A 20,294-nucleotide genomic window follows, 5' to 3' on the forward strand; every position below is an offset into this window, starting at 1 on the left:
TTGTGGGGCCTGAACTCTGGTCCTGGGCGCTGCACCTCAGCTCTTCAGCTCAAGGCTAGCGCTCTACCACTTGAACCACAGCGCCACTTCCAGCTTTTTTCTTTTTGCTTGTGGGGTGCTGAGGAATCGAACCCAGGGCCTCATGCATGCAACGCAAGTGCTCTACCACTGAGCCACCTTCCCAGCCCCCAATGCCAGCTTTTTTACCTATTAAATCATCAGGTTGAAACATGATCTCCATATTCTTCAAGTTCAATGTAAGGAACCAGAATTTCAATACACATTTGTCATCAGCTGACTAGATGCCAGCCAACACACAATTGGCCAAACAGATTCCGGTTATTTTCCCAACTCTATGTTTTCATATGTCATGGCATGATAATTTATTTTTCAATTTCCATTCATTGAAATTCATTCAGTATATAGTTTGATGACTTGCCCAATCAATCTCCTCCTTCCACCGGACCCTGTGAAGCACTGATTTTGGTTCCTATGTTTTTATCTTCTCTAATATGGAACGCAATGGAATTACACAGTACATACCTTTGAAATTGGCTTCCCTTCACTTACTTGTAAGGTTCATCCATGTTAATACATATATCAGTAGTTGATTCCCGAGTGTTACCTTGGTTGGGCCTAAAGGATTCTCTTCTTTTTGTCCTTCTAGTTGGTGTGGGTCAGGAGACATGTTCGTGTGAGATCTGGAGAGCAGAAGTGCAGCAGCAGTTGTTGGTGTTTGAACATGTTGTAACTTCTCTACTGGCTCACCTTGCTAAGCTGGGGCAGCTAGCAGAACCACAGCTATTCCCGCCGTCCCTTGGGTCCTCCTGTAGTTTCTCTAATGGCTGGGCCAACTGCGTGTCCACAACACACTTCTCACAGTTCTCCATTGTGAAGCTGGAGACATGAGAAGTATTATGGGTGGCGATCTACATTCAAGGGCTCCATGGTGGAATTGCTGTCTCCCTTCTCACCTGCTGATCCCATACAATTCCAGTTCCGGCATCAGAGGCAAAAACCATAACCTCACAGACACCACTTACCAACTGTAACAACTGCACTGTCAGATCCTTGCAAATCACACACTCACACATGCTCACATTCACACACACACACAAGCCTGTAAATAACCTAGAAGCTCCGCTGCTCTGACTGAACTCTTAATATGAGTCCTTTTGTAGAGTTCCACCGTAAGATGTACAATTTGTTAATCTGTTTACTAGCTGATGGACATTTCATTATTTTCACTTTGAGACTTTGAGTAAAGCTTTTATGAACATTCACACATCAGGTCTTTGTGAGACACATTATTTCAAACATGGAGGAAACATTCACATTTGATTGCCCCTGGAGATAGGAAGAAATGCCATGGTAATCTGATGTTGATATTTTGCATTTTAGGTCTTTGTTATCGTGAGTTAAAAAAACCCAGTAACCATGAGTTTTATGCTTTAAAGGGGTGAACTTTGTAGTGTATAAATTATATCTCAATTTTAAAAAGTAGATGATAATACAACAAAGAGACTGTCAATTTATAATCTAATGCCAAGTTTTATTCACCTTTTTTCTTACAATATGCTGGCATTCAAAATATACCTCATAAGTAACTCATGCATACAATAGGCACTCTAAAATATTATAATTTAATAAGTAGGTATTCTTTAGAATGACTAAAAATACTGATGTAAAATCCCAGTTGAGAAGTGTATAATCCCATAGTAGACAAAATATATAACTTTACAATAAACATTTTTGTAAGAATTAGCCCAAAAGAGGGGACACTTAAACTTTGGAAATTAAAAAATAAAGAGTAAAAAGCAAGATGAAATATACCACTCACATCTTTAGACAATGGTCCCTGGACTGGCGGTGCTTAGACCAAGGGCTGCCTGCACCCATGGTCCTAAGAACAGAATCTTGAGTTAAGAAGATAATTCTGTACCTTCTTAGCTGGAAATGCTGTAGGAAAATGAAAGCAATAGCCTGGGAGATGTTTTAGCTACATGGTTACATGAACACACACAAAAAAAGAAAATAAAAATTAAATAAGTATCTTATTCTCAACTTAAAAAAAAGCAATGCTTTTCATCTTCAGCAGCAAGAACAGTCTATAAGTAAGCATGAAGTCACTTTTACAGAAGCTATGCTAAGTTCTGTGGGAAATGCTTTGGGAGAGATAAAAGAATCTTAGTTCAAATATTAATAGGTCATCCAAGGCTTTACCAAACCAAATGAGGAGACTGTACCACTCATAATGAAGTATCTTCTATTTTGCAACTATGAATTTCACTCCAACTTGAAAAAAATTATAGCACTATTATGACAAGGAAGAGTTAAAAGCAAGCAAATGCTGAAGAAGTAAACAAATACTTTATAGCCAAAAAATAACAATGCCTACTGACTATATTTTTTAATGACATAATTCTATAAAAATTTAAATAATCTAACCAGATCAATACATGGAAATACATATAAAATATTAAGTGAAAAAACAAAATTAGAAATATAAAATGATTATAACTGTGTAAAAGTAAATATATTACAGTAACAAAAATGAAATGGATTTAAATAGATAAGAACAGAAACAGATTCAAATATGAATTAGTGTTTTTTGTTTGTTGTTTAAGATTGTAACAAAAGAAAAAAATAGATTATTATTTTAGGTAAAATTATACTCCTAAACAATAAATATGGAACTATATGTGGACTCCTATAACAGAGATTTTTTAAACCATGACTTATATTTCAAGTGTATCTTATGGCAGGAGATCAGCCCACATTGGCTGATACTCATTTAACTTTGTGGATGACTTGTACATTTTTGATTGCCCTTCTTAAACATTAAAGACAGCATAAAGCACTGTCCCATTAAGAAAACTAAGCAGCATGCTAACAAAATCTAATAATTAGTTTTGCTCCTACAAAAAGCTGACAGATGGCTTTTAAAAAACTAATTCTATATACATATTTTACATAACATATTTATGCTATAAATATTTTTGAAGAATGGCTTTTATATAATTGTTTATTTCAATATATGTCTTATTAGTTTCATTGCTAGTTATGCAAATACCCAGTTTTTCAGATCTGTATTGAAAATTATTCTCTACGAGACTTAGAAAATGGTTAATTTCTTGGATAAAACATAGCATATTTGGAAGTCCGAAAGCCAAGCAAATCCCTTATTTCATTCCGGAACTTGGACAGGTCTTGGCGCAGCTCATTTAGGTTCTCCACAGTGGCCTGATCTGTGCTCTGCATCCTCTGTCTCATGGAGGTCAAATACCGATGCACTAAGCAGCACATCACTTTCTGGTAGTTCTCATCTCTCTTTTGTTTCAAGTTTCTCCATTCCTTCAAAACAGACAATACAGTCATACTAATGACATGCTGCATGTGTATTTATGTGTATAGGTATGTGTGTATATATTTATACATGAATAAATATATACATACATATACAGATATACCTACAGTTTACTTTGCGGGGGCGCAGGTACTGGGCTTTGAACTCAGCACTCGGTTTCACTCAATTTTCTTGCTGACAGCTGGACACTCTGCCACTTATGCCACACTTTCAGTCTGTTTTTTTTGCTGGTTATTTGGGAGACTGAATCTCCTGGATTTTTCTGCCCGTGAGTCTCTGGATCTCAGCCTCCTAAGTAGCGCAGTTCTATAGGTGTGGGCCACCAATGTGTGGCCAATACATTTTGTAAAAAGTCACAGATACAAGTACATCAATTTCCCCTTTCTTTCTTTTCCCTTCCTCCTTCCTTTACTGTTTTTGAAAGAGTCTCTCTATAACCCACACTGGTCTCAAACTCAAGGTTCTGCTACTTTGGCTTCCAGAGCTGCTTAGATTACATATACTATCATATACATATTATCATATACTATCACACTCAGTTCAAACACATCTTTATTAGAGGACAGTTTTGCCATGATGTGGTCTGAAATAATATTCAACACTTGCTTAAAATAAATGTAGGCTGAATATTTAATTAAATCTCCTTTTATGGTTATCTTGATTTTAAAAATTAGTCTTAGGAACCCTCAATTTATCCAGTGATTTGCTGTTCCACAGGGCACATATGGCTCACTATAACCTGTGTGCTGAGAAGGTTTTTACAAATAATGTATGGAATGAATTTTATGATTTAAAAATTTTGAGCCCCAACTAAGCAAAAAATTACCCTACTAAAAATTCTATGATTTTTCACAAGTAGGCCTATATTACAATGAATATTATTCAAGTTACGGTGATAATAAAAGTTCACTGGACTTTTTTCTTTCTTGTCATGTAACTGCCTATCTCTGACTTTTGTTTTGACTTACAAAGTATGGTACATTTACTCCCTGGCCTTTTATAGAAAAAATGTGCCAGTCTCTGGTTTCCAAGCAGTATGTGCTGAATTATCAGTGAACTGCATAGTTTCAAAGAAGAAACAAAAACAGGAACCAAACTTAGCAATAATTTTTTATCTATGGTAAGAGAATAGTATTCTGAATTACTTCCCATGCTTTTAAAATATGAGGTAAAAACTTCACATGCTGGGAAATTTGATAAGCAAAAAAAAAAAAAAAAAAACTTAGTCCTGTGTGTCACTCTGATATTTATTGAATGTTAGGTAGATACAGAGGGGTTCAGAAGTGGGGAAAACATAGCCAGTAAGGAGCTTCAATATTTATGTTTTAAAAAAACATTTGAGTTTAGAAATTGCTCAGACTTTTAGGGTGCATTTCGAAGTTCTAATTCTTACCTTTAAACTGTTTTGCCGCTTGACCTTCCCTTTTGAAGTGTGAGAGCAAATCCACTTACTGAGGCTGCTGATCATGTAGCAGATGGTCTTTGGTGAAGGAATGATGTTGAAGGGTGGCGGAAGTGTACACTTGTCGTCAAAATAGCTAAGCCATAGCTTTGCTCGGGCGAACTTCCATTCCTTGTCTTCATGATTCTGTAAGAGTAAGGGAAGAGCAGGACAGAGTAAGAACGCACATGCGTGAGGGTACACCTACACACACACAAACACACATACACACACACACACACACACACACACACACACGCAGGCAGGAGGAAAAAGGGAGTTAATGTTTAAAACTGTCTAAATGCTCTTTCTATATATTTGGCAGATAAAAAAAACTGGTTCAAGACTTGAAATTATCATACATTTCAAAATCTATATGTAACTTCGAAATGATGGTATTTCTCAGGTCTCATCACCTTTATTTCATGTATTTGATATGATCTGGAAGCACAGAAGGCCTTAGAGAATGGATACTTACTGCTATCAACTGAAAGCTTTTGTGAAGCATGGCGACCAGCAGCTTGGTAAGGACGATGACAACCACAACGTTGTAAGTGCCAACGATCACGGCGCCAACAAAGGACTGCAGCTCTTCTCCATAGCTGAACCTTGTGACAAAGATTGCCACATGGGCTAGGGAGAAAATATACCAGAACAGAGCAAAGCAAGTGCCGATGAACCTGGCAAGACAAGTATACTTCTGTTTAAAATGAAATTGAAGTAACAAGTACCAAACATATATAATTCATTTGATCAAATCATACAAGTGAAGCATTAATCATCCTTGAATAATCCTTTATAAAAATAAATTAGCCAGGCGCCAGTGGCTCACACCTGTAATCCCAGCTACTCAGGAGGCTGAGATCTGAGGATCATGGTTTGAAGCCAGTCTGGGCAGAAAAGTTCATGAGACTCTAATCTCCAATAAACTACTCAGAAAAAGCCAGAAGTGGCGCTGTGGCTCAAGTAGTAGAGCACTAGCCTTGAACACAAAGAGGTCCAGTGACAGCACCTAGGCCCTGAGTTCAAGCCCCAGGAGAGGCAAACATAAATAAATGAAAATAAAAAATATAAATAAATGAAATTAATTCCCAGAGCACTGATATGGCTTGTTTTGAACAAAGAAACAAACTCAAAAGGTCATAAATTATTCCTGTGTTTTACTTCTGTGCTTCCTGTGTAAGCACAGCAGCCTAGGTGGTAGCTAGTTTAGGTTTTGTCACTCTTCCACTCAAATACTTAAATTGCTTTCAATCACAATTTAACCCCAAATCCTTCTGGGAGGTAACAAGATTCCATGACCCTCCTCTCCTGCCTGTCCTTCTCCCTTCCGATTCACCATGTTTCCTTCCCACTGGCTTTGTCTTGAACAGGCCAGTTGGGCTCCCACCGTTGGAAGGTGGCTCTCCAAGTTCCTTCTGCTTGTGATTATTCATTCTTCAGTCCCCTCCTTCATGGCCAGTTCCTTCACCAGCTTTCCCTGAATCTCACACAACTGGAACCTCTCACAAACAAGCTCCTTAGCCCAAGCTTGAGCTGTCCTTTCAGCCCTTACATTAATATGTATTTGATTAAATCTTTTCACTGCATGTGTCCCAATGTAAGCTCCACTAAGATCATTCTGCTCACAAAGACTTCAGTCATTTGGGACATTCAACTGTGTTAAATGAACACAAACCCATCAAATCTTATAATTTTTTTTGTTGATCATGAGGCTTGAACTCTGGGCCTGGGCGCTGTCCCTCAGCTCTTCAGCTCAAGGTAAGCGTTCTACCACTTGAGCCACAGCACCACTTTCAGTTTTCATGGTTTATTGGAGATAAGAGTCTCATGGATTTTCCTGCCTGAGCTGGCTTTGAACCTCGATCCTCAGATATCAGCCTCCTGAGTAGCTAAGGTTACAGGCACGAGCCACCACAGCCCAGCCAAAGTAAAGTTTTGAAAGAAAAATTGAAGCTCTTGTTTCTGTAGTCACTAATTCATAGAGAATTTGGCACAGAAATATATTTAGTAGAAATACTTTGAAAGACACTCACGAATGGAAAGTATCATTGCTTTGCTGTTCACAAAAGATGCCCACACAGTCCTTCTGTTCTTTTGGTGTGTAGCCTTTATCATAGAGTTGTGTCAGTCCAATTGTGAAGGAAAACAAAACGAGAAGGAACATCCCGAGAAATTTTCCAAAATCTTGCAACATTTGTCCCATAGAAATCTGTGGAATGTATTACATAGGGGAGCTGATAGTAACATTATTGGAAACCTGATATTACATCTGAGATTACCCATCAGTACAAGGAAGACAAACACACATTCCACAGGCCATCTCCTTTATTCCACTGGCTGAGGAACTTCAACACCTTGAGAACATGGAAAATCAAGCTGCTTCACAGCACATCATTCTAGCAAGGCCAGCACTGAGTGCTAGATGGTACCATCCTTGAATGTGGACCATGCCTATGGAGACGTTGCTGCTGTGGGGGTGGAGGCAGAGACATACGTATGGAGATGTGTGTGTATGTACTGACAGGGTCTCACTGGATGACTCAGGATAGCTTCAACCTTGAGATCCTCCTGCCTCAGCCTCCCAAGAGCTGAGATTACAGGCTAGGTCAATCATGTCTGTTTAATGCCATGCTATTTGAATGGGGCTTGAATAGTATGATTTTAGTCTGCTGTGTGCCAGAAAAGCTACACAACCATTTATAAATAAATAAAAAATACTGAGGTGTTACAAAGATCACATCTTTGATCTGTTGGTATTATTTCTAGAGTCTTATCCATAGGAAATAATCTATCAGAGCCAAATTGTCTCATATACAGTATTACACAGAAGAGTAAAAACAATCTATACATATTTGGTGGGGAAAAGCTTGATATCATAAGGCTCATTATGTTGTGCTGACAATAAGGAACAGTAATGATCACAATTTCTACTCATTCTATTCCCAACCTTCCAGAATAAAAGTTCTATCTTTGTAAGCAACACATGCTCAAAATTCAGGTCAACATACGTATATCTACATAAATATCTACATAAAGGGGCTGGGAAGGTGGCTCAGTGGTAGAGCACTTGCCTTGCATGCTTGAGGCCCTGGGTTCAATTCCTCAGCACCACATAAGCAAAAAGAAAAAAGCCGGAAGTGGCGCTGTGGCTCAAGTTGGTAGAGCGCTAGCCTTGAGCTGAAGAGCTGAGGGACAGTGCCCAGGCCCAGAGTTCAGGCCCCACGACCGGACCCCCCCCCAAAAAAAATCAGTATCTGCATAAAATCCTCAATAAAATGCCATCAAACCAAACTCAATAGCACATTAAGAAACTCATGCAGCTGGGCATTGGTGGCTCACACCTGTAATCCTAGCTACTCAGGAGGCTGAGATCTGAAGATCATGGTTCAAAGCCAGCCAGGAAAGTCTGTGAGACTCTTATCTCCAATAAACCACCCAGAAAACCGGAAGTGGTACTGTGGTACAGTGCTAGCCTTGAGTTGAAGAGCTAAGGGGAAGCACTCAGGCCCAGAGTTTAAGTCCCACACCGACAAAAAGAAAAAAAAAAAAAAAGCACATACAGTGACCAGACCTGGTTGCACATGCCTGTAATTCCAGGAAGTTGGAAGAAAGAGATTGGGAGGATTATGGTTTGAGGCCAATCCAGGCAAAAGGTTTAGTGAGAGAGGAGGCTAATGGGCCACAACTTTAAATAAAGTCTGAATTCCTAAAAGCAAGGCATTATTATTATTATTAGAAGCAAAGCGGGTGAAAAGCTTTATCCTTCTAATTGTTCATTGTTTAGTCTTCACATCATGACAGAACAGAGTTCAATGGATAAGTAGAGAGATGTAATATTAATGGCATATAATGATAAGTGATGTTTAAGAAAGTTTTAGGTGTTTACCTGTAAGGGACCCAGGACAGAGCTGGTGGTATACATAAAAAACAGACGGAGATAACTCAGCACATTTGCAAAGGCAAACAGCCCTTCTGCCACCAGGGTCGGATGGAAGGCATCCCAGTCCTTGCGATCAGCGAAGTCGTGAAACTGCAGTCAGGAAGAAAAGCCACACAGCATGGTTGAATTTAGGACAACAGAAAGAAATGTTCCCATCTCTCGGACAGAAAGCTATTTTTCCTTGTGTTTCCTTGTGGAGGATCACCATAAACTCTTCAGGACCTTCTCTCACCTAACAGAAGCACCGTTTGATCTGAACAAAAGACTTGTGAGGATGGCCGGAAACACCACCTCTATGACATGTACAGATTCTGCAAAAATTCTTAGGCTATAAAAAGTTCGTTTTTCTAAATTGTCAGTAGCTTTTTTTTAAGAAATAAAATGTTTTCTAGTTTTCCTAAATCCTACAACGTAAAATTTAAAGCATGTATGTTGTCAATAGTCAGCTGGCATATTGAATAAACCTAGTCCTTTGAACCAGGATTTTAGAATCAACTACAGAAGTTTCATATGCGTGCACTCGTCAACACACACACACACACACACACACACACAGAGTGCATTAGTACAACTGGACATAGAGAATCTACACGTTAACTGCTTAGATCACAGACCAGTTGGTTATGAAGCATATTTACCAATTGTCCTGAAATAATTAATGGTATACTGTTGCTTTCAAATGTCCTATATTAGATAACAAATTATAAGACCTTGCCCCCTAGACTACAGAAGTCTAGAAAAGCAGTATCATTCAATCTCTCTATCAATTCACAATCTATGACCAATTTTTATCTTCTTAGTAATTTCATAACTCTAATCATTAAATGTATCCAAACATAATGTTGCATAACACTAATAAATTAATGGAGTAGATTTTTAAATAAACCAAATTGATGTAAGAGAATCATTTTGCTTTTTCTATAACCTATAAATTACTCAAAAAGTAGAGAATATAATGTATTTTACTTCCTTGAATGTGACACACTGAAAAAATTCCAAACTACCCATCTAAACAAAGCTAGCTAGGGGCTGGGAAGTTGGCTCAGTGGTAGAGAGCTTGCCTTGTATGCCTGAGGCCCTGGGTTTGATTCCTCAGCACCACATAAGCAAAAAGAAAAAAGCCGGAAGTGGCGCTGTGGCTCAAGTGGTAGGGCACTAGCCTTGAGCTGAAGAGCTGAGGGACAGTGCCCAGGCCCAGGGTTCAGGCCCCACGACCGGACCAAAAAAAAAAAAACAAAAAAAAAAAAGCTAGCTAACAAACATAAAATCTATTCTCCTTCTAGCCTTGGAAAAGTGTATTTTTTTTTTTTTTGCCAGTACTGAGGTTTGAACTCAGGGCCCTACCTCCAATCCTATTAGCTTTAGTTAGTTATCAGATAATCTTGCTTTTTTGCCTAGAATGACTTCAGATTACAATCATTCTACATATCTGGAATTATAGATATGTACTACCACATGCAGCACGTTTGCTGGGGTAGGGTCTCACGAACTTTTTACCAAGGCTGGCCTGGTCATCCCAATCTCTATCTTCCCATAGCTGGGATTATAATCATGAGCCACCTTACCTGATGAAAGTAAAACTGTAGTAAAAAAGTAAAATAGATTTTTGTAAAATTCTGAATAAAATATATATAGTCATCTGAAAAATTTAACAAATATTAAATATTTAATATACATTTAATTAATAAATTATATTTATACTAGTTTTAAGCTTAAAAATATAAAAATTGTGACAGAATATATAAAATACTATAATACCATTATATAGTATTGTGAAATAAACTCTTTTTCAGATTAATATAAAGGTACCATTTAATCATTTAAGTAAACACAGGTGAATGGACTAAATATAACAAACTGGCAGTTACTAGGAAGAAAATGTCTAGATAGATCTGTATTTAAATCCAGGCTTTTTTTTTTGTTATTTTACTGTGTGGACAAAGACATGTTATTAATATCTCTGGGTTTCATTCTCCTTATTTGCAAAATGAGGGTAAGGATTCTTTCTCTCAGAATCTAAGTTGAAAAAACATTAAAGGATCTCAAATACTAACTATAGTACTTACTATCATAGAGTAGCTCCCATCATTCAAAGGGAAATGCTTAAATTATTGAAAGGAATTCATATGCTGGCAAATGGTTTTTAAGTGAAAATATACCAGACACAGATCTGGACCTATGTCCAAATAGCTGAATACCTTACACTATTTTTTAATAAATGTATACCTTTAACCAACACAATAAATAGTCACCTTGTTGTGAGCTACCACCTTGAGAGCAAAGGTGGCCAAATACAGGGAATTCATGACAAAGCTGAGCTGATTTCGAGATTCTTCTAGAAAGTCTTCCAATCCTTCATACCAGAGTCTTTTAATGTCTGACCAAATCATCCCTGAAAAAGAAAAAACTCAGATAGCAGTTTCTTAATTTAATAATAAGCTAAATATTACTTTAAGATTCAGTACTAAGTAGATAATACTTGGGCTCGCCATAGCTTTATTAAAAAAAAAGAAAAGAAAAGAAAGGAAAAAAAGAACTTTTAAAATAAAAAGTTCTTAAAATTTGACCCTTGTACCAGTAGCTCATGCCTGTAATCCTAGCTACACCAGGAGCTGAGATGTGAGGATGGAGGTTTGAAGCAAACCTAGGCAGGAAAGGCTGTGAGCATCTTATCTCCAATTAACCATCAAAAAGCCAGAAGTGAAGCTGTGACTCAAGTAAGTAGAGCACTTGCCTTGAGCACAAAGCTCAGGGACAGTGCCCCAGCCCAGAGGTCAAGCCCCAGAACACACACATAGACACACACACAAAAGTTCTTAAAACTCAAAAGAAAATAACTCAAGGCTTCATATTTGCCAGAGAATGTTAAATGAATGTTTCTTAGCAAGCTAAGAAAACAAGTAAAATGATGCCAAACACACACACACACTCTTCACTATTTGCACTATTTTAGTGATCTTATCTAATTTAATGGCTTTAAATATGTATTTGTTAAGATTGCAAATTTGTATACTTAAACTCACCTCATATTTACAAAATAATTTATATCTATGAGACTCTCTCCTGAACTCAAATAAGTCATTCACTGCTTCTCAACTCCAATTGGAGTTATGTCCAAACTGAACTCCTATCTCTGTCCCAAACTGCAGATTTCCCATCTCAGATGAGGACAACTCTAGCTTCTGGCTGCCTAATCCAATGTCCTTGAATCATCCTTGACTCCTATATTTGTTATAAAAGAAAACTCACTGGGATTATTTCCAAATATATTTAGATTTAATTCTCCTCACAGCCACTTCAATTTTAAGCTACCACTTTCTCCTGCTTAGACTCCTGAAACAGCTAGCTAGTCTTCAGTTTCTAGGCTTATCTCCTTAAAATCTATTTTCAATACAGTTTCCAGAGTGATTCTCTTGAAATTCAAGTGTCTATTGTTTCACTGACAATCTTCTACTTCGAGGGAATAATTCAAAAGCAAGAATCTTTGTTTTATTGTCAGATATTCTATACATGTCCTGAGAATATAGAATATTTTAAAAAAAGTTCTAAGCGAATAAATACACAAAAATAAAACCAAATCAACAACCAGCTAAACAAGCAAATGCTTCCTTTTTGTCTAGCAACAAAAATGCAAGAAATAGAACACTAGTAGCAAGGAATGGTTTAATTTCTTTAGCTTGGTTTAGACATGTACCTATCATTTTTACTGTTTCTACCTAACTTTTTTGATAGTATAATTTTGTTGTTATTATTAAGGTGTTATTCAGAGGAGTTACCATTTCATAAGTCAGGTAATGAGTACATTTCTTTTTTTGGACAATGTGATCTCTTTCTTTCTATCTAAGTAGTAACACATCATGGATTGAATAGTGTTTAAAGGAGAAGTCTGACTAAAATCTGGTTACCTGAAATGAACTAATTTTCATGTTAATTACAACATATAAAGACTTCTTTGCAGCTGAAGGAGAACTAAAACTGGACATTATAAGACAATTATTCTTTAATTATTTAATAATTAAAATAATTAAGAATACAACATAATCTCAAGATAAAACAATCAATACTTTATATAAAAGGAAAAACTAAATTTTAATATTCTCCTTTGTAAAAATAGTAAGTATTCAATTCTTAGATTAAAAACAAAGTTGAAGCCAGGCACCAGTGGCTCATGCCTGTAATCCTAGTTACTTAGGAGGCTGAGATCTGAGGATCACAGTTCAAAGCCATCCTGGGCAGGAAAGTCTGTAAGACTCTTATGTTCAATAAAAACCACTAGAAAACCAGAAGTGGCATTGTAGCTCAAGCGGTAGGGTGCGTGCCTTGAACTGAATTGCTGAGGGACAGCACTCAGGCCCAGAGTTCAAGCCCCATGACCAACAACAAAAAAAAAAGTTGAAGATACATAGTGAAATAAAGGAAATGTTATTAAAAGATCATAAACAGATAAAGTAGCTGTACACAGTTACTCCTCTTGGGGCAGGGGGAAGCAAGGATAGTTATTAACCTGCGGAGGATTATTTAAGATACTTATTATTCAACATAATAGTTTTTAGGGAAATAAAATGTTTTAATCATTTAAGAATGTATTATTTCTAAATCAATCTGGTTTTTATTACAAATACCTGATTTATTGAATGAGTCACATGGGAACCCCCTTTGATAAAAATTTATTTTATTTATTTATTTTTTAATTAAATTTAATTTTTTTATTGTGAAAATACTGTACAGAGGGGTTACAATTACATGGGCAAGGTAATGAGCACATTTCTTATCAAGCATTGTAGCCTCCTCCTTTGTTTCCCCTTCCCATCCTCCCTCCCCACCCCCGCCATCCCCCAATCCTTCCCGTTTTGATAAAAATTTAAATAATATTTCAAGGAGGCATGGCTCAAGTAGTAGAATGGTTGCCTAGCAACCTCAGTAGCCTGAGTTTAAACCCAAATAGTGCCAAAAAAAGAAGAAAGAAAAGAAAAACTTTCTATAATTGAAAATAAGATGTAATTATAAAAGTCCCTAAGTTCCTAACAGGAAAACTAATGATGTAATGAAACAAAATATTCAACCTACAAAATGTGTAGGAGCATTATTTTTTTTTTTTTTTGCCAGTCCTGGGGTTTGAACTTAGGGCCTGGGCACTGTCCCTGAGCTTCTTTTGCTCAAGACTAGCACTCTACCACTTGAGCCACAGTGCCACTTCTGGGTTTTCTGCTTATGTGGTACTGAGGAATTGAACCCAAGGCTTCATGCTTGAGTGCTTACTCTACAACTAAGCCACCTTCCCAGTCCAATATATTAAGTTTTTTAATACCAAAAAAAAAAATCTATACTCTTATACCAAACAGCACTTACTGGTAAAAGGTATTATTTTTTTGTTTAACAAACGTGAATAGTTTCATAGTATAAAAATAAAAGTTCTTTTAATGCCGGGCGCCAGTGGCTCACGCCTGTAATCCTAGCTACTCAGGAGGCTGAGATCTGAGAATCTCGGTTCAAAGCCAGCCCGGGCAGGAAAGACCTTGAGACTCCTGTCTTCAATAAACCACTAGAAAACCGGAAGTGGCGCTGTAGCTCAAGTGGTAGCTCGCCTTCAGCTGAAGAGCTGAGGGACAGCACCCAGGCCCAGAGTTCAAGCCCCATGACTGACAAAAAAAAAGTTCTTTTAACTTCCATATATTTAAATAATGTTAAATTATCCATCAAGTTCAGGGACATTTATCTTTGTAAAAGTGTTAGTCAAATCATCAGTGACTATAAAACTGTTTAAATTCTTGGTGTGCAAACTGTAAAACTGCAAGCTGAACTCAATGTTCACAATGCCATCAAGCCAGGGGGAGATAATAGGCTCAGTAAAGGTAGATTATCTCTTTGTTGCTTTGTATATCCCTCCCCCACAGTATAACCCTGCTTTCTCTATATTTGATGTCAGTATAACTTGTGGAGGAGATGGGGAAAAACCAGTTGTTTAAGGATACAGGTGGACCTGTTGCAACAATGAGAAGTACAAGTTGTCATGTCCAAAACGAGCTTTACAATGTCGGTGGGGGGGGGGAAAGGGGGGGGAAGGAGAAGGATTGGGATTGGGGGGAGCGGGGGGAGGCTGGGAAGGGATGTGAAGGGTAAACAAAGGAGGAGGCTGCAATGCTTGGTAAGAAATGTACGCATTATCCTGCCCATGTAATTGTAACCCCTCTGTACAGTATGTTCACAAATAAAATTAAATTAAAAAAAAAGTTAAAATCCAGGTAACGTGATACTCACCAATAATCCACAGAATAAGAAGGTAGTCTATTCTTTCAAGGGCTGGCCCCATTGTGTTTTTCTTATCCTCATTGTAGACAAGAGAGTACAGATTTAATAACAGCAGGAATGTGAAGTACGAGGCTCCATGAATAATAAATTTCATAAAAGGAGTGTGGATGATTCTTCCAAATTGAGATTTGGGAGCTATCAAATAACACAATGATAAAACTGGCCAAAAGATGCCAACCATTAAGACAGTCATTATCTTCTTACAGGTGGGCTTACGACGATAACCCGACATTTGTCCAAACCAAACTGTGTTCAGGAACTGCTGGCAGTTGGACTGGGAGACAAACTGCAAAGGACACACATGGACATCAAAAGTGAAAAAACAGAGCTGGGTCCAGTGGCTCACGCCTGTAATTCTAGCTACGTGGTATGCTGAGAGCTGAGGATCATGGTTTGAAGCCAATCCAGGCGAGAAAGTCCATGAGACTCTTATCTCCAATTTACCACCAAAAATCCAAAAGTGGAGCTATGGCTCAAGGGCAGGAAAGCTAGCCTTGAGCACACACACTCAGGGACAATGCCCAGGTCCTGAGTTCAAGCACCAGGACTGGCTAAATAAATAAATAGAATCTTTAAATAGTAACTCATTATTCAACTTTTTAATAATAGTTTAGAAGATTCTATAAAGTGAATATCAGAAAACCAGAGAATCAGATTCAACTTTGTGATATCATGAGCCTCTTCATCTTTGAGTTCACAATGAATTTGAGTAAGAAGAATAAGGAAATACAGCATATTTATATTTCATTTTTAAACAGAAGTAACTACTTATATAGGAAGGGTGATTTACAAATGAACCCAATATCAGATGAGACACAAGATAGAAACTTCATTTATAAAGGCTTATCTGTGTAGTTACTATTTAGCAAGATCCATATTATTTCATTATATCGAACAGTAATTATTAAATATAATAGCAACTGACATGTATTGAGTACTTAAGCAACACAGATGCAAACATTCCTCTCATTTATTCTTTGTATTTACTGTGTGCTTGCATTAAGTACTCAATAAGTGGCAGTACTCATGGTTTCATGTTCAAACATTTTTTTGAGACAAGGTCTCACTATGTAGCTCAGGCTGGCCTTATTGCACAAGATCCTCCTACCTTTTCCTTCCAAGGTCTAAGATTTCAGGTGTGCACCACATTTGGCTTAAATACATATTAGTGCTTAAAACTAAAGCTCAGACTCAGTGAGTCCCACAAGGACACACAACTTTTATGAAGCACAAGTAGAATCCCAATCTAGACATGTTCCAAAACCTTTGCTCGGAGCCACTAGACCAGAGTGAAGAAACAAACTTAAATACAGAACCTCCTACCTCCTTTTGGTTATATTTGATAGCCAGTTTTAGACGGCTTAAATTCATTCTTTCTTCTAGCAGTCCCCGTTTATCAAGAGGTTCATCACTAGATGTATGGTTTAGGATGACTTCCAATTCACGTGAATTCCGGGCTTGTGCAAGCAAATCTTTAGCAAACATTTTACATTGTCGAGCTAGTTCCTCATAATCGTTCCTGCAAAATGCAGTGGTCTATTAGAAATATCATGTCTATCTTCTAATAACATTATTTCACTAGAATTTGTAAAGGCAGCAACATTTTAATTTTGATAAGTCTGTACAAAATATGAAGTCTTTTTCTGTTGACAGTCAAAAGACTTCCATACTGATGTAAAATCTTCCAAAACTTTAGGGAAACCTTAACACAATCAGGTCTGGTGTTCTTACTGATGTTCATGCTGATAACCTTGAAAGATCATATATTCAATTCCTAGAAATCTCAGTAAGTTTATACCGGTAACTAGTTCTTAGTTTAACTCATTTATTCTTATTCTCTGTATGCTTAGCTAAAATTTCCTTTTAATATTACTCATGTAAACAATAAAAATAATTCTGAATGCTATATAATCAATGCTAAGTAAGTTACCTAGGGTAAATTCAATGATAGTCTACAATATATTTAAATATTAATATTAAAAGCATTTGAGCTGGGTACAGGTGGCTCACACCTGTAATCCTAGCTACTCAGGAGGCTGAGATCTGAGGATCACGGTTCAAAGCCAGCTTGGGCAGGGCAGGAAAGCCCGTGAGACTCTTATCTCCAATGAACCACCAGAAAACTGGAAGTGGTGCTGTAGCTCAAGTGGTAGAGCACTAGCCTTGAGCTAAAGAACTCAGGGACAGCACTCAGGCCCACAGTTCAAGCCCCATGACCAACAACAACAAAAAAACCCCAAACATTTGATTCATATTTAAAATGCTCATTTGAGTAACATTCAAGTGAAAAAGAAAACTACTAAATGTACCTACTACTAAGTCATAATGAATCATATGGCTTTAATCATACTGTGCTCTTAGAATTGCATATTACAAACAGGCCTAATTTAATTTGTGAGAATGAAGTCTTAGCACAAAATTCTTCTTTAAAATATCAATTACAAGCACCGGTGGTTCTTGCCTGTAATCCTAGGTACTCAGGAGACTGAAATCTGAGGATCATGGTTTGAAGCCAGCCTGGGCAGAAAAGTCTCCATGAGACTTTTATCTCTAATTAACCACTCAAAAACCAGAAGTGGAGCTGTGGCTCAAAATGCGAGAGCACTAGCCTTGAGCAAAAGAGCTCAGGGACAGAGCCCAGGGCCTGAATTCAAGCCGTACAACAGAAAAAAATTAATTAAAAAATAAAATAAATAATCAATTACATTAAAATTGATGTGTCTGTTTAATGAAAACTTAAAAATTAGGTTAGAAACAAATAGTCATGACTATGTGGATGGAATTCAGAAAATAATTTCTATTGTTCCTCTCCCCAAGGATAAAGAAGACAAAACAGACTTTCTATTGCTTAGTCTTTTGATACAACAGAACTTCCCAGGAAGTGCTGGTAGAAAACTATAATCCAAAGAATAAAAGCTTCTTTGGAGGTAAATGTTTCTCTCATTAATTCTTTGCATTTACTATGTATCCTGAGAAAAACTGATTTTCTTAACAAATAGAGTATTATTCATTTCTTGGCTCGGAGACCTAATTACAGAAGGAGACAATCACCTATAGTGTGTATTGTATAAAGGCATCTCATCTTTTGGTAAACACTTAACAGATAATTAGATTTAAGGGTAAAAGTAATATGTTTTATTAGTGTAATTTGCTTCATCTCTACTAGATTATTGGGAGACAAACAAGTGGTTGCACAGTTCAGATGAAGACAGATTAGAAGTCAGGAGTCCTATGTTGTAGTTATAATTTGCTCTACTTCAGTTTCTGCTCTGTTACTAATTTGATGCTGATATTAGTAAAACATCTAGTCTTCATAGATCTGTCTATAAAAACACTGATGACCATTTCTAAATTAATTTAATTAACCTACGATTATAACATAACAGAGTACTTGCTTCAAATCTTTTTTGGAATAATTGGGTGGATTCTATGTTATACTGTAAATCTCAAAAGTATAAGATTACAATAAAAATTTCTACATATTTAAACAAGGTGGTAATGAAGTTAGAGGTAGAAAAAAAGTTACATTTTCACCATGTTTTATGGGAAGTCACAAAAGTATGTACCTATGTCATATCAAGATTAAATCAAATTCAGTGTATCCAGATTTAAAGGATAATTCTAAACTTGCAAAAATTATACACAAGCTATTAAGAAGCCACTCTACACTGCTGCTATTAAGGCTGAAGAAAACTGCAGGTCTCTTGTCTCCTTCCAGGAGGTAGTAGTCTGAACTTCCTGTCTTATCAAGTCCCAAAAGGGACCACATGGAATGAGAAGCTCCAACAAGAATTGGATGTGAAGGAAAAGGCCAGTGAGCAGAAGAACTTGCCAGAAACCCTGACCTAGGGATTCGTTAGGAATCTTTAATCACCTCTTTCTTTGGAGAGTACCAGAGATACTCTGCCATAAAGGAAAATCTCAGTTCACCAATGGCGTGACCCTGGTTATAAAAGGGCAGGGGTACATAGGGAAAGGGGTGAATAGCACTAGGATCTGTTCCTTTGAGGGAAAATGCCATGGAAGTAGCAGCAAGCTGTGGTCATCTTCTATCCAATGTAAATAAATGTAAATTATAATTCTGTTTATGAAGAAATGCAATGGGAAAAATAAAAACAACAGACCTTATAGAATTTCCAGTTTCCATTTATTCATACCTGAATTCCACCTCCACAAGACTGAGCTCCTTTAAGTCAGCACTAAGCTCAAATGCTCTCAGAATTGGATCTTCTTCTGTTAGCATTATCAGAGCTGGACTGGCCAAACATCTGTATATATCAAGACGAAACCTATAATGACATCGGATTAAGTAAGAAAATCTTATACACACATTATTAGAGTTTTAACCTAAAGTGTTTATAATCTTATGAAGTATTATAAAATTAAGAGGAAGTAACAAGGAGAATACATATAAGAATAGCTATTATAAGATGACATTCATAAATGGAGAAACATTTAAAAATTTAAATAAAAATCTCCATGAAAGGAGAAATATTTAAAAATTAAATAATCTGAACTACAACTATTGGAGAAAACCGCATCTATGACTTTAAAGAAATTTAATGTTATTATAAAGGTGATGGACAGAGAGGTTATAATTATATAAGTCAAGTAAAGAGTGCATCTACTACTTTAAAAAATTGTTTTATTGTCTTTCTTCATCGACTCACAATTCCTTGGTAGCCCACTCCTATAACCTCAACACTCAGGAAACTGAGAGAAAAGGACCCCAAATTCCAGGACGGCCTGGAGCTACATAGTAAGATCCTTTCTCATAAAAAGAAATAAAAGGGCTGGGAATGTGGCTTAGTGGTAGAGTGCTTGCCTAGCATGCATGAAGTCCTGGGTTTGATTCTTCAGTACCACATAAACAGAAAAAGCCAGAAGTAGCACAAGTGGTTTAAGTGATAGAGTGCTAAGCCTTGAGCCAAAGAAGATCAGGGACAGTGCCCAGGCCCTGAGTTCAAGTTCCAGGACTGGCAAAAAAAAAAAAAGAAAAGAAAAAAGAAAAGAAAGACCAGGCACCAGTGGCTTACACCTGTAATCCTAGCTACTCAGGAGGCTGAGATCTTAAGATCATGGTTCAAAGGAGGCCCATGAAAACAAATCTTAAGAAATTCTTATCTCCAATTAACCACTAAAAGCCACAAGTGGAGATGTGGCTCAAGTGGTAAGAGTGCTAGCCTTGAGCACAGAAGTTTAAGACAGTACCCAGGCCCAGAGTTCAAGCCCCA

The 20,294-nt window shown here is 37.1% G+C and overlaps 1 protein-coding gene across 1 annotated transcript in view; it reads right to left on the reverse strand.

Annotated features, from left to right (window-relative positions):
• Positions 1-2,538: 2,538 nt before the first annotated feature.
• The window catches only part of Trpc1 (transient receptor potential cation channel, subfamily C, member 1), a 33,224-nt gene continuing 15,468 nt past the window's right edge, over positions 2,539-20,294 (reverse strand). The window contains exons 3-11 of the mRNA XM_013029894.1: positions 19,218-19,349; positions 16,384-16,579; positions 15,010-15,346; positions 11,004-11,143; positions 8,698-8,841; positions 6,845-7,020; positions 5,287-5,488; positions 4,761-4,955; positions 2,539-3,354 (exon numbers count right to left, since the gene is read on the reverse strand). Of these exons, the coding sequence (XP_012885348.1) occupies positions 3,127-3,354; positions 4,761-4,955; positions 5,287-5,488; positions 6,845-7,020; positions 8,698-8,841; positions 11,004-11,143; positions 15,010-15,346; positions 16,384-16,579; positions 19,218-19,349 (1,750 nt within the window). The 3' untranslated portion in view covers positions 2,539-3,126. The remainder of the gene's footprint in view (positions 3,355-4,760; positions 4,956-5,286; positions 5,489-6,844; positions 7,021-8,697; positions 8,842-11,003; positions 11,144-15,009; positions 15,347-16,383; positions 16,580-19,217; positions 19,350-20,294) is intronic.

This window comes from Dipodomys ordii, unplaced genomic scaffold (assembly GCF_000151885.1).
Source record: "Dipodomys ordii isolate 6190 unplaced genomic scaffold, Dord_2.0 Scaffold124, whole genome shotgun sequence".
NCBI lineage: Eukaryota > Metazoa > Chordata > Mammalia > Rodentia > Heteromyidae > Dipodomys > Dipodomys ordii.